The sequence below is a fragment of the Antechinus flavipes genome, chromosome 2, assembly GCF_016432865.1.
Source record: "Antechinus flavipes isolate AdamAnt ecotype Samford, QLD, Australia chromosome 2, AdamAnt_v2, whole genome shotgun sequence".
Classification (NCBI taxonomy): Eukaryota; Metazoa; Chordata; class Mammalia; order Dasyuromorphia; family Dasyuridae; genus Antechinus; species Antechinus flavipes.
This window is the reverse complement of record NC_067399.1, coordinates 590,773,246-590,799,801: the sequence shown is the minus strand read 5'-3', so window position 1 is coordinate 590,799,801 and position 26,556 is coordinate 590,773,246. Positions and strand designations below refer to the sequence as shown.

The window sequence follows — 26,556 nt, the reverse complement described above, 5'->3', positions numbered from 1 at the left end:
CAAATTATTTGTTTTAGGAGTCTTTTTATTACATAGCACCAGGCAGACAGATATACAAGATTGTAAAATTTGATAATAAAATAAACCAGACCGAACATAGGCATTGATTTGCTCTGCTGGTCAAAGATTTATATTCACAGGAATGTGGATATAAATTACTATTTACTAGCCAAGAGATTTCTGATTTGAATAAAATGTTTTTCTTCTGTAATTCCATGTTACTAAAATGTAGAACTGCTACAGTTGATACTTCCCAAATGGGTTTGGACATGATGGTTTGAGCTGAAGACTGGACTTCTTATATAATTACTACAATAAACACCTACTGTTGAATCAGCAACCATTCATTTGTTTTTGGAGGGGTGTGTGTGTGTGTGTGTGTGTGTGTGTGTGTGTGTGTGTGTATGTTCGTGTGTAACTTGTGTAGTTTGGAGTTTCAGATTTTGAAAATAAGCTGGGACATGTTGAAAGAATTTTGTATCCACAAGTGTGCAGTAAGCATTCCTATTCTCATTTCAATCTGATCAGCAAATAAGTATCGAGTAACTACTATGCTAGGTATTATATTATGGTGTAATTAAAAAAAAAAAGCTATTTATTGATGGGGTTTGGAGTCTCTTCAAGTCATCAGAGACCACAAATTTATTTTGTGGCAAAACTGAGAAAAGTCTGGGGATCCTTGGTTTTCCCATGGTGCTTACTAGCTTTTACACCTTGTTGTCACACATTTATTTCAGGAGTGGGAAGCCTAAGCCTGACAGTTTTGCATAGATAGAATCATGCTTATCCAAAGAGCTGACCTTTCTTAGGTATCCTACACTAGGATTGGCTCAAAATGAATGGCCCTCAACTCCCCCTTCAAAAGGTCAGCTTTGTTTGGCCAGTGCACTGTTATCTCTAACATAGTTTTCAAAGCACTGCACTTTGGTCCTTGACTTTTAAATTTGGAAGGGAAAATAAAGCCTCTCCCAATTAAAGGAAGAGGAACTGAGTGAATAGGAAAGTCCCTTTCAAACTTAAGAAATAGCAACAGACAAATTGGGGAACAGCAATTAAACAAAGAAAACTCCCTGAAATTTGGGAAATTTAGAAAAATAACAAACAAAAACTTGCCCATTTTATTCACTTTCCTGATAAAAGAATTTTTGTTGTTTTTGGTAGCAGAAATGAATATGAATTTGTCATCAGCGAAGGGTGACCTTGGGTCAAGGGACCACAGATGCTGTGTGGTCTCCTATTATGGCACAGAAGCCAAGCATGAAGACCAGGTGATAGAGAATCTCTGCAAAACAACCACAGAGAAAAGTTTAGAACCCCTGAGACAAGGACAAACAGGAATTAGAATTAAAAGTTCCTTATTTGGTGTCAACTTCTGACTTTAAGTGAAATGTAAACAGTTCTTAACACAGTGAGTGTTCTGAGAATAAAGCTTTTGGCAGCTGAAACTTCCTCCCAGAAACTGCTCAGAATCACCTCAGTCTCCAACTCCTCTCCTTTATCCCTCCCTTCCCTTCTTGACGTCCAAGCCATACCTGGATAGAGAGCCTTAGAGATCATTAGGATCAACTTTCTCATTTTTACAGGGGAATTGAGACCTAGGGAAGGGAAGGGGCTTGCTTAATTGATGCAACAAAGCAAAGTGATGGCAGTCAGCCAATGGTGGACATCTAAGTTTTGTTTGAAGGCGATTTTAATAAAATCTAATAAACTGGGATTTTGTTTTGCTTTTAAAAAGCTGAATCTTATTAGAATTAGATATTGTTAGAATTGAAAGGCATTGGAACAGTCACTCACAGGTGATCATCTCTGCTTGAATACCTCCAGTGACAGAGAATTCATTCCTTTACAAAGTAGTTCATTCTATTTGGGTACGGCTCTTGTTAGAAGTTTTTGTTATGTCTGCCCCTGAATAACTTCCCTGCCTCAATCTTCATTCTAATTCAGTCTCTAAGCTACAAAGTCTCTTCCCTTTTCCCGGTGATAGCACTCTTTAAGTGCTCTCTTCCTGGCTAAATACACACCCTGAGTCCCATCAACAATTCTTCCTAAAACATTGAGAAAGTGAAAGCATTAAAAAAAAAAAAGTAGAATGCTCATATAGCTATATGAGAGTCCAAACTTACAAATCCTAAATAGGAGCTGATTTTTTCTTTCAAATGAAGGATCCATTTACTGGTAGGATATTTTAAGCAACCAGCTCCTCCAATACTTTAAAAATTGGATGGGTTTTTTTAAAAAATCAATTTACATACAACTTCAGACATTGCAGCTCACAGAAATCAAACTAAAGTTGTTATGTTAGGATATTCAAGGGGTTTTTCAAGGACAAACAGGAATTAGAATTAAAAGTCCCTTATTTGGTGTCAACGTCTGGGTTTTAGTGAAATGTAAACAATTCTTAACACAGTGTGTTCTGAGAATAAGGCTTTTGGCAGCTGAAACTTCCTCCTAGAAACTGCTCGGAATCAACTCAGTCTCCAACTCCTCCTCTCCTTCCCCTCCTTCCTCTTCTTCCTACCCCCCTTTCTCTTTCTTCTCTTCTCTTTACCCCGCCTCCCTTTCTGTCCCCCCTCTCCCTCCTCTTATCCTTCTTTCTCTTCTCTCCCTCCCCTTTCTTTTCCTCCTCTTTCCCTTTTCTTCTCTTTATGCTCCCCCTTCTCTTCCTCCCTTTACCTCTCTTCCTTTTTCCCATTATCCTCCTTCTCCTCACCTTCCCTCCTTCCTCTCTTTCTTTCCTCCACTTTCCTGCTTCTCTCTTCTCTCCTGTTAATATCTACTACTCTACTTCTCTTCTTTTTTCTTCCCCATCTCCCTCTTTCCTTTCTTTCTACTGTGCTCTTTCTTCCCTTTTCTTTAGGCCTTCTTCTCCCTCTTCTCTAATATCCTTCTTCTGCCTTTCTTTCCCTCTAGGTCCTAAGGAAAATGCCTTGGATCACCTCTCTCACCTTCTTCCTTTTGGCCTCTGCTCTTTCCCACCCTATACTTCTCTGATTATCCCTTTGCTTCCTCCTACTTTCCTATTTCTCCCTGCGTTGCCTCTGTTTCTTCAGAACCCTCCAATTTCTTTTGGGTTAGGGATGAGGAAACCCTTGATTAAATAGGTATTATGGATTGGAGATAGAGGTGGAATTATCGCACTTTACTTCTCCATCCCCACAACAGAAACACTTAATTTCATGTTAGAGGTATTTTTTAAAAATTAAAATGAAATTTTATTGAAATTAATTTTTAAAGGAAATTAATTCTTAGTCTTGGAAGGCTTTGTTTTTAGTGCACAACTAAGTGATTTAGGCTTCTTGTCCTTTACAAGCAAACAGAACCCCATTGCTTCAAGGTCTGGCACTTTCTTACCTGAGAAAGTATAATGACTGGAGAAGCCTCGGCCTATATTAAGTGGAGAAAAAACATTTGTAATCTTAAAAAAACAATATTTTTTAGAGGAGAGGTATCACAACATAATGTCTTGAGTAAAAGCAAAAGTAGTAGGTTACATTTTGTTTTAATTTTTAAAAAAATGCACTTCAAACTATTAGGACTTTTACATTCTCCAGGGAATTTGTGTTTGGAGAAACACATATATATCTATATATAGATATATCCTATAACTTAGGTAGAACTTTAAGCTGTTCATTCATTTACTTATTCATTCATCCATTCATTTAACAAACATTGATTAAACTCATACAGTATACAAAGCTCCATGCTAAGAATTCATAGATACTAAGATAAAAAGTGTCAGTATTGAGTCAGTAAAAAAACAACACTTTCTCATGATTAAACTTGTTATGAAATGAGGAACTTCAAGAGATGCTGCTAATCATTTACAAGTATCCATAAATGGGCTTATGGCTCAGTATAGTCAATTCACCTATATCAATTTACTACCAGGGTTAACAGTAGGTAGAGGGAAAAGATTAAGTTCATCACAATTGGCTTGACAAGTCCAAATCTTCCCACCTCTTGTAGATTCAGACACAGCCTCCCCAAAGATGAATCCAGATTGTAAGTCAGAAGTACTTACTCCGAATAGAAAGTTCCACAACTAACACTCCTCCTGTCTCTTCATGAAAGCGCTTTCTTTTGTCACAGGTCTGAATGGAAAATGGAGTCGGGGAGAAGGAGGAGGAAGAGGAGAGAAGGAGGAAAAAGGAGGGGAAGGAGAAAAGAGGAAAAAAAAAACAAGAACAGAAGAGAAGAGAGAAAAGAGGAGAGAACTTAAAACTATGAATGTAAATTTATAAAAATATTCATTATACATTTATTTTAAAATTAAATTATTAAAATAAAAACTTTATTTACTAGGCTTTTTTTTTTAACTTGAAGTTTTTTTTTTTTTTTTTTTTTCATTTGATGACATGTGCCAGAAAGTAGACTGGTTTTCCATACTTCCTTGCTAGTAGCAAATTTAACTTAATATAATTTAAAAAGCATTTACCATGTACTATTCTGGCAGATACTGTGCTAGGAATACAAAAACAAATGTGAAAACAGGTGCTTACAATTCCATGTTTTGATACCCACTTTTCTGGGATTAAAGGTGCAGTTCCACAAATCCAGTGTTTTACCTATGCTGTGAAGAGTGAAACAACTGAGCTTATTGAGTAGGGGCATAAAGGAGGAAGAGAAAAACAAGCAGAATAAAGCATGCATTCTTTTAATTTAGACTAAACATTTTTTAAAAATATAATCTCATTATAAGAATGATTCTTCAGTTCAGCAACAGGAAGAGTAGCAATATTAGGGAGTCCACAAAATTACAACTATGTAATAGTATTGGGACATTTAAATTTAAAATATGGCAAATATTAATAGATATGCCCTTTGAGGGATATGCAATAATTTGAAGGGTGTTGTAAGACCAATAGAAAAACTGATCTAATCCAATACTTTTATAAGTGAGGAAACTGAGACTTATAAAGGCAAATTTTTGACCTGTCCAAGGTCATATATGATGTAGTAAGGGATTCAAATCCAGATTCTAGACTTCAAAACCTGTTTACAATGAAATATTCAATATTTCTGACACTTGAGGAAAGTCATTCTCACATTATGAAGAGTTAAAAACTGGGACATTCAGGACATTCTTGAGATTTCTTGACGTTAATAAGGTACAACTCCGAGGAAAAAGCCTAGTTATTGCTTTCTCTGCACACGTCAGAGCAGTGGCTCTTCAAATCTTTGCATCTCAGAACTCTTTTACACTCTTTTAAAAAAATTTTGAGAGGCAATTGGGATTAAGTGACTTGCCCAGAGTCACATAGCTAATAAATGTTAAGTGTCTGAGGCCAAATTTGAACTCAGGTCCTCCTGACTTCAGGGTGTTCAATCCAGTGCACCATCTACCTGCCTCTAACCCTTTATATTCTTAACAATTATTGAGGATCCCAAATAGCTTTTGTTTTTATAGACTTTGTCTACTGATATTCTCAGTAGTAGAAATTAAAAGTGATAAAAATTTAAAATATCTTAGTTTATTTTAAAACAATAAACATTACATATTATCCTTACATTAAAAAAAAAAACAACTATATTTTCCAAATCAATTAAAGTGAGAAGGCATATTTTCATGTTTTTGAAAAACCATTGTTTAACTTAATATAAGACAGCTGGATTCTCATATCTACTTCTGCATTAAATCTGCTATGAAACATTGTTTTGGTTTAAATGTATAAAGAAAATCTGGCTTCACAAAGTTATGCAGTTGAAAAATGGAGGAAATTTTAATCTTTATATATTATGAAAATTGTTTTGATCTGAAGGATCCCATGAAAGTGTTTCCAGGGTTCCTAGGGGTTCATGGTACAAACTTTGAGAACTACTACGTGACACTTTCAAGCAATGATTGTGGAAGAATGGCTTTTAAAATGACCATTTACCAAATCAAATTAAGATGTATAGAAGAGTATTTTATCTTTGTAGTTTAATATTTAACCCTTTCCACCCATTGAAAAGCAAGGTTAGCTATTATGCTCTTAGCTCTTGATATTGTCTATAAGCCAACAGTGAGTATGGAGAGTTGTAGCAGTAGAAAGGGAGAAAGAAAATCATTGGGGAAATGAAGTAAAAAAGAGAGAGGAAAGCAATGTTTTCATTAAAATTAAAAAAATCATACAATTATCACCCTAACTTAATATGTTCTAACAAGTCTTCTGGGAACAGGAAGCAAGGTTTATGCCCACTCTGACTTTGATCTTAATAGCTCTTGAAGAGCATGCTTGTAAAGTATGACCTTGGTTAATTTTTCCCTTCCAAGTAAACCAGCCAAGCTAACAGCCTGGAGCTTCACATTCTATTTTTTGATGGAATGAGTGCAAAGAAGGTCACAGAAGAAATGACTTTCAGTCACTTAAGTTCTTTGGTTATCAACAAACTGTCAAAAAACCATCAACTGAAGTCTACAGGAACTTCCTTAAAGAAGAAGGAGAGAAATTGAGACATCCAATGTGACTGATTCCTTAGCAAGAGATCTCCAAAAATAGCATGTCCCCAAAATTTTAGTGTGTAAATTTAATAACTTAAAACTACCCTAAGATTTTTTGAGATATCTTGTGTGAGTTCAAAGTAGTATATCCAGCTAGCCACAGTGATATCTCTATATAGTATACTGTACTACATGATACTGTATCATTCTATATTACAACATAGCCAGTTAATAAATGTTTATTAAAGGCTTACTATGTGCTAAGCACTGTACTAAATACCAAGGGATACAAAGAAGGGAAAAATATCCTCTGCTTTTAAGAACCTTATATTCTAATGGGGAGATAACATGCAAACAACTAGGAAGATATAAAATATATAGATAACAGATGGAAGACAATCTGAAAGGATTAACAACTCTGGGAGTCAGAGAAGGTTTTATTTAGAAGGTGAGTCTTGAACCAAGTTTTGAACAAAGCCAGGGAGATGAGCAAGCAGAAGTGAGTGGCTAGAATATTCTAGACTTCAGGCACTACAAAGGCATAGAGAGAATGTTTTCTTCAAGGAACAGCAAATAGTCCAGTGTAGCTAGATCATAGAATGTGTGGAGGAGAGCAAAGGGAGTACCGTTTAGGAAGGACATTGGTAGGCTAGAGAAAATCTAAAGGTCTACAAATACAATGATAAAGAGCCTCAAAACCATGCCATATGAGAACTGTTTCAAGGAAACAGGTGTGTTTAGCCTGGAAAAGCGAATACAAAGAGATATAATGATAACTATATTCAATTATTTTAAGGGATGTCATGAAAAAATTTAGCAATCAGTTAATATGCATTTATTAAGTTCTTAATATGTTCCGAGGACTATTCTAAAGAAAGGCAAAAAGTAGATCCTGTTCTAAAGGAACTCAATGTAATGGAGTTAATAGGTGAAAATAGCTATTTACAAACTATTACCTATTTATCTATCTATATGTATACACACATATATATTTATAATATGCTTATCTGTATGACAAATTGAAGATAATCAATAGTTCTGCTTAATTACAGAAAGTAGAACTAATAGTAAAGGGTAGAAAATAGAAAAAAGACATATTTAGATGTTATATGGAAAATCTTATTAAAATTAGAGCTATTCCAAAGAACAAAGGACTTCTTAAGAAGGTAATAATTCCCTCTTATCAGAGGTCTTCAGACAGAGGGTAGATGATGACTTTTCAGGTAGGTAATAGAGGACATTCCTGTTCATAGACAAGTTGGACTAACTGGTCTCTGAGCTCCTTTCCAACGTTCAAATCATAATTATTACCACAACCACCATCACCATCACCATTATCAGTCAGGAACCTAGAGCTCAGGTTTAACTGGGTAACATGATATTGCTAGTGACAGACCCAGGACTAGAATTTTGATCTCCTGACCCCTAACCTACTGTTCTTTCTTCTTGGAAGAATTTCTATTGGTCTATAACAGCATTCCATTTAAAATCCTCCCTGGTTAAAAATAAAGACCTTCAAATATTGGAATCTCCCCAAGTTGGCATCTGACTATTATAATGCTAGCAAGTTGAGTTGCTCTCTGAAGACTAGTGGAAGACTGACTTACCACTGGGCAGGAGAACTTTTCACTGTCACAGATGAACGTCTCACAGTGTAGCCAAACCTTAGAGAGTTTGGGCACATTCTGGAAGCGGAAAGCATTGAACTGAAAAGTTGCTCTGTGATCCTTGCCATTTTCATGAACCAGAACAGTTTCATCAGTGGGGCATCTGAAAACACAATGAGAAGCACAAACCAAAGAACTTCTATCTAACTGATCTTTAGTTTGGTCTCCTAAGGTGACATAGAAATGACTAAGTAGAATGGGGGGCCACTCCGTTGAGTCCACAGTATAATGGTACATGCAGATAACCAGGGTAATGCTGAATTAAGAGCAAGTTCACCACAGCAGTGGCCCTGTAAAGGTGCTTTCCACAATCCTCTAGTTCAATCAACCAGTCACACCAATATGCAAGGGGTTTTGGTTGAGGTCAGTTTTCCAATGAAGTTCAGTATCTACAGGAGTTGCTTTCTCCTTTCCCCCAGTTGCATCCATAATTTGGTAGCAGGACTAGGTTGCTAAGCTCAGTCTTATCTCTTTAAAAAAAAGAGGATATTTTTTGTTTTTATGTGACCTTTATTTCCAAACATGTTTCTTTATCTCCTTGGATAAGGGGGGAAAAAATTGGATCCTTAAAACTAACCCACATGTCAATTAAATCAGATAGCATTATACAGTGTTTCATATATATAGTTAAAATCAAGATCAATCTCTCACTCTCTTCTCTCTGACTCTTCTTCCCCCATTCTCATTCTTTCTCTCCCTCCTTCCCTCCCTTCCTCCCTCTCTCTCTCTTCTTTCCTCCCCCTCTCTCTCTCCCTCCCTCCCTCTCTTCTATTTTCTCATGTTCTTTTAAAAAAATTTCTTTCTCATTTTTTCTCCTTTTAGACACACACACATATAAACTTACATACATACATATATTATATATAGTGAAGGAAATCTCATCTCATTGGCATAAGGGATTCCTAATAAGGAAACTTTTTTTTTTTTTTAACCACAGCAGTTGTCCTGAACCAATCTTGGAGCTAGATGGGTGTGGGACATTAAGAAGTTAAATAACTCACCTTATGAATAAGAGGAATAAACTGAACCCCTGGCACTCTAGAAGGTACATTACACTTCCTAAGTGATTTTAGGAGAACTGTTTCCCTCCTCTGGATTTCATTATCCTCTTTGTTAAAGTAAAGGGGCTTGAACTAGATAAATGAATAGATAAGGTCCCTTCCAGTTCTGACATTTTATGTCAGGTTTATGAGCATGAGACAGTGGACAGAAGCTCATCTTTTTTAGATTTAGAGGCATAGTTTGAATCCCAGCTCTACCATTATCTATGTGACCTTGGACAACTTTTGGGTCTTAGACTCTTTGAACTGAAGGAGGTGAGGTAGTAGACCTCTAATGACCCCTTTATAAATCTATGATCCTATGATCCAAAGGGCAATGATACAGGAAACTTTAGTTCATCAGGTCCAGATCCAAGTGGGAGAAATAAGAAATAGAAACTTGAAAATTCCATGCTGAGAGCCAACCCTTGGCAAGAAGGGGAAGGGAGGGGTGCGTCTCAATTCTAATTCAAGGTTCTTCTATTGGTTCCTCTATTTGTGTCAGCTTCAGACGAGCAATGGAGTCATGGACACTTTTTTAAGTTGTGAAATTCAACTCCCTGTTGGTTAGTAAACCTGAGATCCTTAGTTGAAACTAAGCAGGTCCTAAAAATAGCTCACTAAAATGAGTTCCCTCATGTCATGTAATGACTTTAGCTGGTGGAAAAAACCAGACCTGGGGGCAGGGAAGAAGCATGAGGAATAGTGCAATGATGGATGAGTAGGCATGATTATCATGTTTAGATCATTCAGCCCAAGTTCCTTTTGGCACTTTGAATTCCTGGCACTGGGCCCCTTGGAGACAAATAAGTCCAGGCAATGTTGCAATCCATCTCCCCCCAACCCCCAAAGACTTATAACAGTGTTTTAGTGTAAATGTTTCTGCCCTAGGGTCATATGTGAGTATCACCTGAATATTGCAAAATAAATCATATTAGGTGAATTTGTGTGTAAAGAGAAATCTCTGATGTTTTGAATTCTCCACTCTCTCCAGGAGTCTAGAAAATCAATCTTTCTTCCTGATCAAAGTGGAAGAAATAATATTTGGGAAATTCTGGAGACACATTTTCTAACTTTGAATCCTGCTGTTTTGTGATGAGTTCCCAGCATCAGAATTTTCAGAACATTCACAAAGCATTGATAAATTTCCTGTGCATTGTAGAGATTTATCTCAAGGATGGAACCTGCAAGATGTACACAATGTTGAAGACCTGTAATATGGGAACAATAAGGAACTATAATTTGAGGAAGGATCAGTGAATGTGCATTAAATAATAAAGCATTAAACATTATGATTCATTGTGTAAAACTGCAAAATTGCAATCATAAGGGAATAAGAGGTTTTGAAGTTACTACTAGTTTATACTAGTCAAGAATTCATTCAGGGATACTCCAAGTCATTTGATTGGTATAATTTTCTTGAAAGCATAAAGAATCCATCATCAATAAGGATCAAACAGCTATAAATTGCTCCTGAAATCTTGCCACTCCCAGAAGGAAGAGAATTTTTCTGGATTGTTCAGATATAACCCAACATCTCCCATTCTGCTGAAAATTCTATGGCTGCTCTACCCAACTAGTTATCCAAAATACCTTATCTGTCTATGACATCCTTCACTCTGATATATAATTGATGTCAGCACTTAATTGACTTCAGTTTTGCAAGTTAATAGTTTTACTTTGTTTTTTGGTGGGCCTTTGATGCCAGTTCTCTTTGTAATGTAATGTACCCATGAGTACATGAAAAGATCACAGATTCTGGAGTCAGAGGCCTGAGCACATAGTCGACATCTGATCATTATTACCTGTGTTACCTTGGATCAGTAACTTAGATAACCTTTCCTAGAGCTCAGTTTCTACATCTACAAAATGAGTGGATTGGAAACTGTGGCCTCTAAGATTTCTTGTAGCTCCAGAGCTGTAATCCTCTTTTTATTGACAGAATATATGCATGGGTAATTTTTCAAGCATTTCTGTTCTAACTTTCCCTTCCTTCCCGCCACCCCTCCCCTAGATGGCAAGCAGTTTCATACATGTTAAACATGTTAAAGTATATCTTAAATACAATATATGTAGGCAGATCCCTACAGTTCTCTTGTTGCACAAGAAAAATCAATCCTCTATTTCTAAGTGGATAATTGATTCAGGTGAAAAGTGATTAGACATTTCCTTTAAACTAGGAGTTCCACTTTAGCTGTTGCCTTGAATGCCACAGCTAAGGTGCTTAAAATCTCTTCTTCCCAACATCTCCCAAAGCATGAAACCCAGCCAGCCTGAAAGAGAATCCAGGCCTCATTCTATAACCCTGACCCATGAAAAGGGTACCTACCCTTTCCCTATTAGCTGCCATTGCATGGGATACATGAAGTCTGCTGAAGGTGTGGCCCAACAGCTGTTCAGGACGACTTTAAACCTGAAAGGAAAACAAAGGACCATTGAAACAGAAGTTCTTTTTCTCTGACAGGGTTGTAAACAGCTTTCTTTTTCAATCCAAATTTCAGTGGGCTGGTTCCCTTACCTAATACTTAACCCTTTGGCTTCCACACCTGCAAATAAATCTGATCCAATTTCTGAGGTTTCCAACACAAAAGGGGCTTCTTTTTTAGTGGAGAACTTGGCATTCTTTGGAAAGAAATATATAGTGAGTATTTGGACTGCCCAGTTGGGGCCCAGAGAGAAACTGTGCAGGGGTTAGTTCAGGGAGCTGAGGGGTAAAAATGATTGAGTATTACAGTGACAGAGAAATCAGTGGAGTGATAAGGGTCTCATTATCTTCAACAGGTGAGCTGGGTTATGAGGACAGGCAAGTTACCTACAACTATTTATGTGGAGAATGTGATCTGGCTTGAAGGAGGTAGATTAGGGAAGAATTTTTAGAGGTCATCAAGTCCAATTCCTTTATTTTGCTGATGAGGGTTTGAGTCATAGCATAAATGAAATTATTAGAAAATGAGGAAACTCCCTATGTGGCCTCTAGCAAATTATTTAATGGTTCCCAATCTGTCTTCTCTTTTGTTTGTACCCTATAGAAATCTGCTCTTGTTAACCTACTGTCTTTCATATCAGATCTCTTTCTCTCATGGACCTTTCATTTCCACATTTCAATCACAAAGACCTGGCTCCCCTTTGAAAACAACACATCCCTGGCTATCATCTCCAGGCCTAGATTTATGTTCCCTTGTGCCCCATATCAACTGGGCCAGAACAAGGAGTTGGTATGCTTCTTGCCCCTCAGTGCTATTTCTAGACCCCTCCCTTGCTACCATCACTTGGCAAACTATTCTTCTTGGAGGTTCACTTCATCTATATATTACCCAATTCATATTATAGTATTATTTATCTATAAATCCTCCCTTCTGAAAGAGATTAGTGATTGTGCAGTCCTGAAACTCTCTATTTCAGTGTCAGCCCTTAAACTCAGAGGCTTTAATTTTCATGTTGGTCTCCTCTTAAACACCCTTGTTTCCCATTTCAGCATTGTCAGTACTCCTCAGTTATATATAGGAATGGTCATCCTTTGGATCTCACTGTAGACTGTAAGCGTTCTTCATAGCCAATAATTTTGGAATTGCTCTATCTGACCACTGCTTTTTATTCTCCTATTTCAGTGTCTTACTTCTGCGAAGTCTATTCTTTGTCCTTATCATAACCTCCAATTATTTTACCCCTTCATCCTTTTACAACCCATTACTAATACTGGCTTCACTTTGGTCCCTTTAATATCTTGACTCTAAAAGTTAATTAATTTAACTTCATTTTGTTCTCTATATTTGAATCCTTCTTTACCTCATGTCCTTTGAATGCTATTTTGTTTTATGTCTCAATGTTGGCTTACTCCCATTATGCACCTCCTTCCTTTCCACTCTTATAACACATTAGAGAAAGTTACATAACTATGCCAACTAGGTCCACTGCAATATTGAGTCCCCACTTCTACAGGTTAATACTTTGATTCTTCTCTTTCTATTGTACTTCCCACAGAGTGGTCCAAACTTTCTTTTACTCCCTAATTATGTATATCATACTTTTCCATGACCCTAGATGATGCTTTCCACATCATCCTTTATAGAAGAAATTGATGGTATACTTCTCTTCTTCTCACTCTTCTTCTTACTTCTAAACCTCAGATTTTCTTAACATCATATCATCTATTTTTCCTTGTTTTGGTCCAGTCTCTGATGAAGAGATGACCCTTTCCTTGTCATGGGAAGCTCTTCTACTTGTGCCTCTGAACCCATCCTCTACAGTCTCTTCCTTGAGTTTGAGCATTCAATAATTTCTGCCATCTCTCTACTTTTCAGTCTGTTATTAGCTTTTTCTCCTGCTACTTATCCAAATGTCTAGATTTGTTGCTGTTGCTATTCAATCATTTCACTCATATCTGAATGTTCATGACCCTACTTAGGATTTTTTTGGGCAAAGATATTGAAATGGTTTGCCATTTCATTCTCCATTTCATTTTACAAATGAGGAAGTAAGGCAAAAAGTTTGATACTGTCAACCACTCCTTTCACCCCTCTTTTAGGATACTCTCTCTACTTGAGTTTTTCTATGACATTGCTGTCTTCTAATTCTCCTCCAACCTTCTAACCATCTGACTGGTTCTTCTTCATCTCCTTTGCATGGACATCCCACTGGGTTTTTGACTTGGACTGTTTTCCCTTTTTTTGGGAATCTCTCTTTTAATGATCTCATCAATTCCCATGAAGATAATTGTCACTTCTATAACGATAACTCCCAGATCTATATACCTAATCTTCATCTTTCTCCTCAATGTTAATTGTATATCACCAATTTTCTTCTGGATGTCTCCACCTGAATGTCCTATAGACACAGTAAACAGCATATACCAAAAATATAATTTTCTTTAACTACCTATTTTTTTTGACATTGATTATTAAAACAAAAACAGAGCAAAACAAAACAAAATCCCACACCTTCCAGGAACCTAAGTTTTAGTCCTAGGATTAATTCTTGACTCTTCATTTTCTGTGACCCCCTCCTTATTTCCATTAAATTGGCAATGCTCATCAATTTTACACCCCCCCCCAATACCTTTCACATATGTCTCTTCTCTTCACTAACAGTTTATTACTTCCTGCCTGGATTATTACAGTAATATCCTAATTGCTTATATGTAAGCTGACCCCTCTTTAATCCAACTATCAAACTTATCTTTTCTAAAGCTGAGATAAAACATTCAATCAATAAATATTTATTAAATACCTACTATGTACAAGCTATTGCGTGAGGCACTGGAAATGCAAAGACAAAAGGTAAGAGACCCTGACTTTAAAGAGTTTACATCCCATAGATCTGACCACACCACTTCTATGTTCCAAAATTTCTCTAACTCGCTATTCTGTTGAGGGAAAAAAATGGAAACTTTTTTTTATTTGGCATTTAAAGTCCTGTACAATCTGAGTCCAAACTATCTTCCACTCTGACTTCCTGACATCCAAACTATCTAGAGTGATCACATAATTCTTCTTCATACATTTTACCTCACAGTCAAATATATTTATTAGATGGTCTCTGTACAGACTTTTCCATCTCCCTGATCTTGCATAGTATTTTCCCATGCCCCTGGAAGCTATCTCTCTCCACTTCCACTTCTTAGAATCCCCATGTCCCTTCAAGGCTCAACTTTTCTTACTACTAAAAGTCTCCCTCAATTCCACTATTTTTTAGTGTTAATCTTTCTTCACTGAAAATAAACTTTGTCTTTATTTTAAAAATATGTTTTGCCTTTATTTATCTATATAAACTTTGTTTTTCTCCAGCAGAATATAAGTTTTTTGAGCACAGAGACTTTTCATTTTCATCTTTGTATCTTTAGTACCTAGGAGGAGTTTAATAAAAGCTTGTTGAATTAAACTACTCTGACTTTTGTTTCCTTTTGGTCCTGTGGACTAAAATAATTTCTGAAATTGTTTCTCAGCTGTCCTTTTGAGTTTGCAACTATTTCACTGAGTTCTTGCAAAGAGTAGTGATAAAGGACTGGAAATTATCTTTAACATTAACCCACTCAGAAAACCAAAGGTCCAGTGTATTTATCTTTATTTATTTCTGAGACAGATTTCAGGCTGTGTTAGAGTTGGCTTATTCAATATACCCCCAACATTCTAATCTCTGGGTCCATCTAATTAGTACTAATTATCAACTGGTGGTGAAATAGAAAAGATAGCTTGGTCTAGAAAGATGGGGATTAAAAATCCAGGACTTAGATCTCATATCTGTCTTGCCCTTCATTGTTAGTCTTCTTGAATCACACCCAATGACTCTCTTACTCACCACCTTGGAGTTAGGTTTCTAACATTACCATTTTATAGAGACTATTCTCTCTTAATTCACCAATGACTTCCTAATTACCAAATGGAATAATTTCTCTCAGACTTCATACTCCTTGATTTCTTTGAAAAAGCTAAAATCACATATTACACCCTCCTTCTCCTTCTCTTTACCTTCAGTTTCTATTATACTGTACTCCAGGTTTTCTCCTCTTTCTAATTGCTTTTCCTATCGTCTTACTATTTCTTCTTTTCCCATTCCCTTTTAAGAGGCATTTCCTAAGGCTCTATCTTTATCCTTCAATCTTTGATCTTCTTGTCTTAATTTCCCCCCTTGGTTATTAATCCAGTCCCACTGTGTCAATTATTCCTTCTGTGTAAGAATGTACACCCGAATGGAGTCATAAAGAGTGAGACACAACTGAAAATGACTGAACAACAACAAAATTCTCAAAAGTTTTCTCCTCACATACCTACTTGTTGAAACTTACTCATCCTTTGAGGCTTGGTTCAAAATGTATGAATGACTCCTACATTTGTTTAGTTCCAGCCATACCTCTGGATTCCAAAGCCCCATTGTTAATCAATGTATTGTCCAGTGGATAGGGCATAGGACTTCTAGTCAGCGAGATCACATTCCACCTCAGAAACTTTCTGTCTGTGTAACCTTGCACAATACATTGAATAATATGAGAAGGTTCTGCTTTGCCCTAAGGTCCCTTCTTCTATGATACTATTTCTTCTTTCCTTCATTCTTTTTCCCCTTTCATTATTTCCTACTCTAAATCTTCTACCAGTTTAACTCACCAAAGGCACAGATGTAGTCTGTTAAGTCATTACCCTGTTAAGACTCATTTGAGGGGGCAGCTAGATGGCACATTGAGTAGAGTACCAGTCCTGAAGTTAGGAGGACCTGAGTTCAAATCTGAACTCAGACACTTAGCACTAGCTTTGTGACCCTGGGCAAATGCCCCCCCTTCCTCCTCCCCCCCCCCAAAATAATTTAAGTCAAGTAAATTGTCAAATAAAATTCAATCTCCTTAGGGTCACAGCCAAGGCCCTACACAAATCTGGCTCTGATCTACCTTTTTAATCATATTATTCCCCTCTATGTGCTACTTACACTCCTAATTGAACATATCTCTTTCTTCTTTTCCTTCCTCTGATCTATCCTTGTATCATTCCTTAAACCTCGAATGGGACAACTAGATGGTGATAGAGTGCTGAGTTTGAAGTCAGGAACACTTCCGTTGAGTTCAAATCAGATCTCAGACACCTACTAATATCTCTAGTTCAAATCAGATCTCTAGACACCCACTGCTCTGGGCAAGTCACTCAATCCTGTTTGCCTCAGTTTTCTGATCTTTGCCAAGAAAGTCCCAAATGGAGTCACAAAGAGTGAGACACAACTGAAGATGACTGAACAACAACAAAATTCTCAAATGCTTTCTTCCCACATACCTACTTATTGAAACTTACCCATCCTCCAAGTCTCAGTTCAAAGGCCATAAGTGTTCATCAGTGCCCGAAGCGATATCTCTCTTTGAAATCTAGGAGTACTTTCTTCTTACCATTTTAAAGCCTTCACCTTTTACCTTGTATTACAGGCATCTCTCTATCTGTACTTTCTCCTCTATTAGAAAGCAAATTCTGTTAGGTTGGAGATCTGCTTTATTAGGATCTGTTTCTTTCTCAGTAGCTGACATAAAGCCTTCCACATGCTAGATGTTTCATATGTGTTTGTTGAATGGAGTGTTTTATGGAATAAAGTTGAATCTGAGCCCAGAATGATTATCAATTAGCTTTATGTTTGGCCCTTTGACTTAAGCATATTCTCCCTGCCGTGCTTTTCAAAGTGCATCCCCACTTGAGCAGAACAGTATAGAAACTCTTTGAGGCTAGGAGATGTATATATGTGTGTGTGTGTGTGTGTGTGTGTGTGTATGTGTATGTATATGTGTATATATATATATATATATATGTGTGTGTGTGTGGTGCATATGTATATATATACATATATATAAATTATATATATGTATATGTATATATATATACATATATATATGTATAATTTTTCTAACCCCTGATAACTAATATGGTACTTTGTCATTCTTATGCAGAAATCCCAGATGAAGATACACCCAAGGTGAGTTGGTACCTTCTCAACAATTTATAGTGTTAAAGAGTTCCCTGGAGCACTGAGAGTTTAAGTGACTAGCCCAGAGTCAACAGGCAGGTTATATCAGAGGAAGAGGTCCTCTTGGCTCTGAAGAGAGTTCTGCAGCTACTCTGCCTCACACATTGTAGGTATTTAATAAATACTAATTGGGTTGGGTTTTGTCTTGTATTCCTACCTGTTTCTTGTGGGGCTAAAAATTATGAGGTAGACAAGCAGCTTCCAAGGAATTTTCTATTTGGCTTCAGAATCTGGATAACTTTCTGCTAAAATCCCAAATTTAGAAGCTAGGGGAGGGAAATAGTCTATTGAAACTTGTCATTGATGCCCCAGGAAATCCAGAGCAATTTGTTGTTCAGTAGATTTTCTTGTTCAATCTAGGTCATGGTCCCTGACCTGCTAATTGGGTGGAAATATATGCAAGAATTGGTTGGTGCTTCAGCAACCCACAAGAATGCTCTCCAAGGAAGTGGAAGAAGCCAGCCCAGGCCCCAAATAGCAGATGATTGCATAAATTAGACCCTGGAAACCAATCACAAACCTCATGGCTCTAAGGAATGCTAAATAGGCCTCCAAATAGAACAGCATCTAGTGGGAAAGTAACAAGAATTAGAACCCATTTAGCTCCCTTTGAGCCTAGACTTGGGTAAAATCCTCATCCCCATCCCCCTTTGGGGGAAGGTCTTTTTGAAACAACTTAATAAAACTGAACACATTGTGTGCCTTTTCCCTCCCAAAGCCTGACATAAGAACACCAAGACCATGGCACCTGTATCCCACACTTCTGTTAAAATAGGATACGGTGAGATGCAGTAGACTGACCTGACTGAAAGAGAGGAAAAATTCTCTGGGAAGACTTCCTAATAACATTATCATTGTTTCTATTTAAACCCCTGCCAAGTAAGCAGATGATTCTGCATTTTGTTTTATTTTGTTTGATTAAAATAATCATTAAAAAATAAAAACAATTCTAGGAAAAAGTGGGAAGCTCATACAGATGGTTGCTCAGCCACTGTTCAGTGGTCACTTTGTACATTTATACACTGCATGCTTGGATTTCCTCCAATGGATGGAGCATTTATATCCTGCCACCTAGTCTTAGCATGATTTCAAAGCCTTGGAAGCTCTCACTGTATTGACCAATTTTGCCTGCTTGCCAAGACAGGTTTAACAAGGTCATTTCTCTCAGAATTAGATGTGCTGTTAAGTAGGCATAGATTTCTGCAGAAGATGTGTTATAGAAGAAAGAGTACTGGATTGGGAGGCAAGAGTCATGCCTTCTCTGAGAGTCAGTTTCCTCATTTGCAAAATCCTGGTTTATATTACATGATCTCAAAAGTCCCTTTGACCATCAGGAATCAAATATAAAGCTAATTGAATCAAGTTATCTTCCTGGAAATGGCTTTCCTTAGTGAAATTTGTGTGTGGTTGTATGTGCAAACACAAATGTACAAAAGTGTGCATCTATTTGTATACATGTGGTATGCCTGTTTACAAAATAGGTTATAAAAAATCAGATGTTTTTAGAAGGGGAAAGATAGCTGTTAATGATTTTGGACATGGTTTTTGAATGAGATTACTTTTTGGCTCTGATTAGGAAGGTACCAATTAGATCTACAATAATTGAGGAGGGAGGAGACAAGCTAAAGGTTTTTGATAGTTTAAGTAAAAGATGTATGCAACATGGAGAACCACACATATGTGAATACACACACATATATGTTCATTCCTTCATATTCTCTTTACTCTCTGCTAATTGATGGAATGTTTCTTAGCTCCTTGCTCTGAGCCCACTAAGACTTGAATAACAGATCTGACTTTCATATACAAAGTGCTAAAGTCTAAAAAAATTGGAAAAAACTTTGGAATTAAGAGCAAAGAGAGTCAAAATTCAGGCCCAACTTTGCCATTAACCAACCGTAGACTTTAGACAAGTTCAGATTTAGAGTTAAGAAGGAACTTATTGATCATCCTATCTAAATCTTTCATTTCACAGATGAATAAATTGAGGTACAGAGAATTAGGTGATTTTTCCAAAGTCATACAATCAGTAAGTGACAGATTTGGGATTTGAACCACTATCCTAATTTCAAATCCAACGCTCCTTCTTAAATTGGTAAAATAAAGAAATTGGATTAGACAATCCCCCAAATCTCTTTTGACTCCAACATTCTATCTATGTTGGGCCACTGCTTAATTTAAACTGACTTAGGGCTTGAAAGAATGTTGGAGTCTTAATTTTAACTAATAAGTGGGATTTGCTGGGGCTAGGGGAAGAGGGAAAGGATAGATACATACAGGTCAGTCCAGGGATCTCTCATATTGATCACATTGTAACCGAAAAATAATAAGTAAAAAAAAACTCACGGTATAGAAGTTCAGAGATAACTGGCTTTCAAAGGAGCCCATGCTCCCGTTCTTGACATGCACTGTGGCCACTCTGGAAAGGGGAGAGAGTTTTGCATAAGGACTGAAACATGCAAGATTGGAAGGGGTTCCAGAGCACTTGTATGCTGTATGTCCTTCTTGTCCAGAAGACTTACCTCTGATCAAAGGCAGCCTGGTTGACCAAGTAGGTTGAATGATACGTACAAGAGAAGGAGTAATTCACTGGTTGGCTCTTCACAATCACTGTGCTGTCATTGGACACAATGTGGCTGAAGAAATGGTAGATAGGGGGCTTGTACTAGAGTGAGAAAGTGGGAGAAACAAGGTCATGTTTCCTTGGTGTCCCTGGGGATGCTGCAGGAACGGTTGGGAGAATGAATGGAGAGTTTTGTATACAGTCTTTTAAATGGACAGAACATTTGCAAGTGAAAAACCAAAGGCAAAAATAATTCCCACCAGGCACTGGAGTTTCCTATCACTTTCTTAATTTGTAGAAGGAAGGTTTTGATTTTTATCAGCAATGTTTGGGGTACTTTGAGTCAAAATTCCTGAAGCAGTACCCTGATAGGCTCTCTCCCAGAAATTAAGAATGGAAAATATTCCAAGGTCATGTTTCACATATACCCCATTTGGCCCAGGTTCTTTCTTCAAAACTAACTAACCTTCCCTTTTCATAAGCTTCCTTGGTTGGCTTTCAGAACCCAGAGCTGTGATGTACATAAAGATGGTACAATGAAAGAACATTGTAAAATGTAAAGAACTACATCAATATGAGCCAGAAATACTAGCAAATAATATTTTTATCATGTTATTATTGACTGTGTTGCCAGGAAGGCAATGCACCCTAGTAGGTGGAAAATTGACCTTGGAGTCAGGGAGAGTCTCCATTTCTGCCTCTGGAATTTCTTAGCTAGCTATGTGATTCTAGGAAAGTCAGTAATCATCTGGGAGCCTAAACAACTTTCTAAGCTCCTAACTTAGAGATGGTTGTAATTCATGTTAGTGGGGGGAGTTCTTGTACTCATAAAAGCACAGTTCTTAGATAATTCCAGATTGCAGCACAAAACATTCTGACCTAATAAATCAGGAGTTTTTAGTAATAAATAAAGCAGGAGTTCTTAACCTGGGATCTGTGAACCTGAAAAACAAAATTTTTGATGACCTTGTTTCAATGTAATTGGTTTCCTTTGTACTTTAATTTATGCATTTAAAAACCTTCTTCTGAAGGGAAGTTCCTAGGCTTCTATAGAATGGCAAAAGAGTTCAGGACCCAGAACAATTCTCTGTAAAGAAATCTTCGTACATTTTATTTCTCTCAAACTGAACAGAGGACAAATTTGCTGACATTCAGGACAATTGAGTATATAGTCAACAAATATAGTCAACAAATAATTGACAAATCCTTATTAAATGCCTACTATGCCTACTTATTTAAGAATTTTGCAGAATTTTGCATCAGAGTTGGGAGATCTAAGCTGGTACACCAATTTCACCTGATTTTAGATAAATGATTTCATGTCTGAATCTCAGTTTCTTCTTCTATTCAATTAAGAAATTGAATCAAATAATTCCTTTTCAGTCTGTGATTCTATGCCTATGGTCCAGCATTTTATGAAGATTTATTTGTCAAATTATTTTCAATAATTATAAAAGCCTATCTTGTTTGGCAAAAAAAAAAAAAAATTGTGTTCTTCTCCACTGACTGAGACTGTGAACTGGCCTTACCTCAGATTGGGTTCCACAATAGGACTTGTTTTTAGGTGACAGGTCAGGGATTATGAACTGGTAGTAACCTGCCTCATGGATTCCGTTGTAACAAACCCCTCCAAGAGCCAGCTGGTTCACTTCCCATCCATAGGGACACTCTGGTATTTTTGTGATGATGGTTTTAGGATAACAAAATACAAGAATAACATCTAGAAAGAAATACATGCATGGTTTAAAATGATAGTTGGTGAACACCTAAAATGTGTTTTGATTTCATGGGAGATGCAGACAATTTGAAATAAGAAAAAGAGAAAAGATAGTTAAATGCTCTTCAACAGATAAGAATTAAATAGCAAAAGAAATAAAACCCAAAGAGGAGAGTGTAGAAGATATGACAAAATCAATTTTTAAAAGTAGTTGAAAATTCACTTAATTGGAACTCAGGAAATCTGGATTCTAGTCTTGACTTTGCCATCAATTTCCTCTTTGACCTTGAGCAAATCATTCTGTTTGTGCCTCATTTTCCCTATCTGTAAAGTGAAGGGATTAGATGAAATGATTTTCAAGTCCCTTTTCAAATCTAAAAGCTATATGATTTTAAAATTCTTGACAAAAGTTTTATTTTATGCATATTTTCTTATTTTAAGAAAATATCAATATCTGCCTTGTTTATATCTGGGGGATTTAGAAGCAGGCCAATGAAGTGTGACTATATTAAATTAGGGACAAAAGTGACAGAATAGCATTTTGGGTAGCTTTTCCTCTAAGGGAAGCATTTAATGAAAAGAGCTAGACTTGGAGTTTCAAGACTATTTTGGTTACTTAGTAAGGGTGTGACTATAGACCAGTCACTCAATTTCACTACCTATTCTCTTATCTATAGAACAAGGATCATAATATTTTTACTCTCCACCTCAGTGATTACTATGAGAAAAGTACTTTGAAAGATTAAAAAAGCAATGGTATTATGAATTAGTATTTTTATGATAATTTTTATTCAAATACTCCATACCTGCTTTATTTGGGGTACATGGGCCTGCCAATGTCTCAGTTAAGATGGCCAGCAGGACAAATATCCTTATCACCATCTCTTCTCTGGATGTGGACACTGCTGGGCAGCCAAACAAAGAAAGCAGTACTATCATAATCCTGTAATAGCCCAGGGCATTATCATTCTGAGTTTGGAATGAAGATTTTCAGTTAAGGAGAAGCACAAAGTATACCCCAATCTGCATAGAAAAAAAATGACATCCTAAGGGAGATTCAAGTGTAAAGTCCCATGTCTCTATCATTCCTGAAAGATATACAACATACCAAAGATAGTAATCATACCAAATATCAATGACAGGAGCTGCTGTTCAGATGCTGTTAGTCATATGTCTTGCTGTTTCATTCAGCCCACCCTGGATGGACTGTGTATGTCGCTTTCTTAACTCCTGTTTTCCCCCCAGACTCAATGCGCTCTCCACTTTATATAGGCTGGTGGTGTAAAAAGAAACCCTCATCCAGATAAGTCACAATGAACAAGTGTAAGCCAGGGTGGAGGAACTCCAAGGGGACCATGTGCAACAATAAGACAGGGAGTTCCATTACTGCCCGTCAAAAATGGATTCTTTCCCTTTCATGTTATTTTTCATTGTTATAGTTGCTATTTTCTTAAATAAAAAAAGTATTTTTCTCCCATCCCAGGATGTGAAAATCTAGCTTCAGTTTTTAAGAGAAACTATATTTCTACAATCTTGCCAAGAAAACCTCAAATAGGGTCATGGAGAGTTGGACATGATTAAAAATGACTGACCAACAACAGCAATGATATTACTATGTACAATGTTACTCATTTCTGGTCTATGAAAAAAAAATGTGTGATTTTATTGTCCTTTCCCTGCCAAATTATTGGTAGGGATCGCTTACTATATTCTCTAAAATTTGAACTCAAAGGAAAATTTCAATATTATTAAATCTGATTCTCAAAAATATAGGATAGTGACTTTCATGTTTAAATATTTTTTAGTTATGACTAGCTCTTTGTTACTCTATTTGGGTTTTTCTTGGCAGAGATACTGGAGTGTTTTGCTATTTCTCTCTCCAGCTCATTTTACACATAAGAAACTGAGGTATATAGGGTTAAATGACTTGCCGAGGATCACATAGCTAGCAAATATCTAAGGTTGGATCTGACCTCATGAAGACAAGTTTTCCTGATTCCAAGCCACCTAGAGGTAACATTATCTTATTCACTTATTACAGTTGGAAAGGACTTTAAAAGATAATTTCATTAATTCCTTTACTATCATTCAATGCTACATTAAAAACAAAACAAAACAAAAAAGCAGATGAAATCTTTATCCAGTCAAACCATCAAATCACAATGTTAGAATTATTAGCACAATGGTATAGGGAATGAACCTTGGATTTGGAATCAGGAGTCATTGTTGAATAGTCATTTTTCAGTCATGTTCAATTCTTTGTGACCTCATTTGGAGTTTTCTTGGTAAAGATACTAGAGTGGTTTGACATTTTCTTCTCCCATTCATTCCTCAGATAAGGAAAGTGAGGCAAACAGATTTAAGTGACTTGCCCAGGGTCACACAGCTAATGTCTGAGTCTGAATTTGAACTTAGGAAGATGAGTCTTTCTGACTTCTATGACCCACAAATATGACAATGAAAAGTAACTGTTTTATTCTCAAGAATTCTACTTGAGAAGCAGGATAGGATAGCTGAAATGCCATAGCCTGGGAATCTGAACATTTGGGTTCACATCCTTACTCTGCTACCTATCTTTCAGAGTCATGGTTTATTAAAAAAGGAATCTGGACTGTTCTGAGTCCCAATATGCTGTGGTTTTAGGCAGAATGGAGAGAGCATTGGACCTGGCATCAGGAAAACCTATATTCAAATCGTGCTTCAGACGCTTACTTGTTGTGTGACCTGGGAAAGTCAACTTAATTTCTGCTGGCCTCAGTTTCCTCATCTGTAAAATGGAGATAAATGATACCTACTTCCTATGGTTGTGAAGATAAAATAAAAATGTGTGTAAAAATGCTTTGCAAGCCCTAAAACATATAAATACTAGTTATTATTTTTATTATGTATCTACCACATTAGGCTCTATGAGGAATTCAATAGCTAATTATTTATGTATGTATGCATATAGCTATATATTATTTATTATGTGCCAAGCTTTACCATTATTATCCCATTTGATCCTCACAACAACCCTGAGAGATATTTTTATTATCCCTGTTTTACAGATGTGTAAACTAAGGCAAACAGAGATTAAATGACTTGCCGCAGATTATAGAGCTAGTAAAATTTTGAGGCCCTATTTGAACTTTGTTTTTTTCTGATTCCATGTCTGACATTCTAACCATTGTGCCAGTTAACTTTCCTCTATAGATAAGAATAAAGGTAAGATCTCTGCCTTTTTTTGTATCCTACAATCCAAAAAGGGAAATTAAACAGACAAGTAAAGAAATTATTGGGGCCAGTTGGATGGTGCAATGTACAGAGCACTGTACCTGGCACCAGGAATTCCTGAGTTCAAATCCAGCCTTAGACACTTAGTGTGACCCTGAGCAATTCATTTAGCCCTGTTTGCCTTAGTTTCCTCACCTGTAAAATGTGTTGAAGAAGGAAATGGCAAACCACTGCAGTATCTGTGCCAAGAAAACGTCAAAATAGGGTCACAGTCGGAGATGACTGAAACAACTAAATAACAACAGGAAGCAACACTCCATCTTCTTTACTACTTTGGGAATTTTTAAGCCATGACAAGTCAAGGTGACATAGCACATACAAATTTAATAGGAAAAGCCCATTGAATCTATTTGCTGGATATAAATCAATGTGGGTTAAGAAGAGAAAGAAAGATCACTGATTTGGAATCAGAAAACATAAATATCTATGTTGACTCTATTATTTGCTATCTATGTGAAAATGCTTTATGTCTTACTTTCCTCATATACAATATTAGGATACTAAAACCTGCACTATCTCCCTCATAGATTTGTGAGGAAAACTCTTTACAAACTAAAGATGTCATGTCTTTATAGCATGAAAAAGTAGAAAGAATGTTGACCTTGAATCAAAAAACTAGGTTTCTTGATCTTGAATCCTGGCTTTGAGTGTGTGTGTGTGTGTGTGTGTGTGTGTGTGTGTGTGATGATCCACTAATCATTTGGCTTTTTCTGAGACTTGGTTTCTTCATCAGCATTACCTATTGCAGGAGGATGTTTGTTGTAAAGTAAGTACTTTGTAAACTATAAATCCCACAAAAAAGATGAGTTGTGGAATACAATGTTTCCATACATGGTACTTGTAAGCAAATAAGACTGCTTGACAGGAGTCCTGCCTGATCTACATCATCCTAAGGGCATCAGTAGGTGAAGTTGGCAACAGAACCACAAATGGAACACATTGTTGATGTTTCTGTAATGATTTTTTTCACCATCAGAAACAGAAGAGTCATTTCCATGTGTCCTACTTCACATTAGTCTCCAATGTGCTATGTGACAAAAATGAAATGGCACTAAAAAAAGACAAAGTTGGGAAAATTGACTCAATCAGACCAAGTACACAGCAGAGGAAATCTGGCTGAAATCAGTATAATCCTGTGGGCATTGAAGAATTGTTTTGCTAGATTTCTCAGAATAATGATAGCAAAAGGATGGGGAAAATATGAATGGTATTATTGTCCCAAATAGGCAATCAAGAAAATGTCAATAATTACTTAATCATACTCCTACTTTCTCATTATTATGAAATCTTTATTAGAACAAGCTACACACACATAAAGGATATCTTTTAAAAGATGAGAATGAAACAAACTTTTGCCAACAATTCTTTAACAGTATACCACATCTTTA

At 36.6% G+C, this 26,556-nt stretch overlaps 1 protein-coding gene across 2 annotated transcripts; it reads right to left on the bottom strand.

The window, feature by feature from the left end:
- Positions 1–376: 376 nt before the first annotated feature.
- Positions 377–22,901, bottom strand: TECTB (tectorin beta). Of its 2 annotated transcripts, XM_051981414.1 has the most exons (10): positions 22,702–22,901; positions 21,708–21,898; positions 20,138–20,280; positions 19,962–20,034; positions 11,647–11,750; positions 11,458–11,541; positions 8,029–8,191; positions 4,022–4,091; positions 3,352–3,384; positions 377–1,282 (listed from the first exon to the last, which is right to left on the bottom strand). In XM_051981414.1, the coding sequence occupies exons 1-10, from the start codon at positions 22,832–22,834 to the stop codon at positions 1,206–1,208; spliced, it is 1,071 nt and encodes a 356-aa protein (XP_051837374.1). In that variant the 5' UTR covers positions 22,835–22,901; the 3' UTR covers positions 377–1,205. The 2 variants fall into 2 exon arrangements, with proteins under 2 accessions (XP_051837374.1, XP_051837373.1); XM_051981413.1 differs by lacking the exon at positions 377–1,282 and having other exon boundaries at positions 2,695–3,384.
- Positions 22,902–26,556: the final 3,655 nt, after the last annotated feature.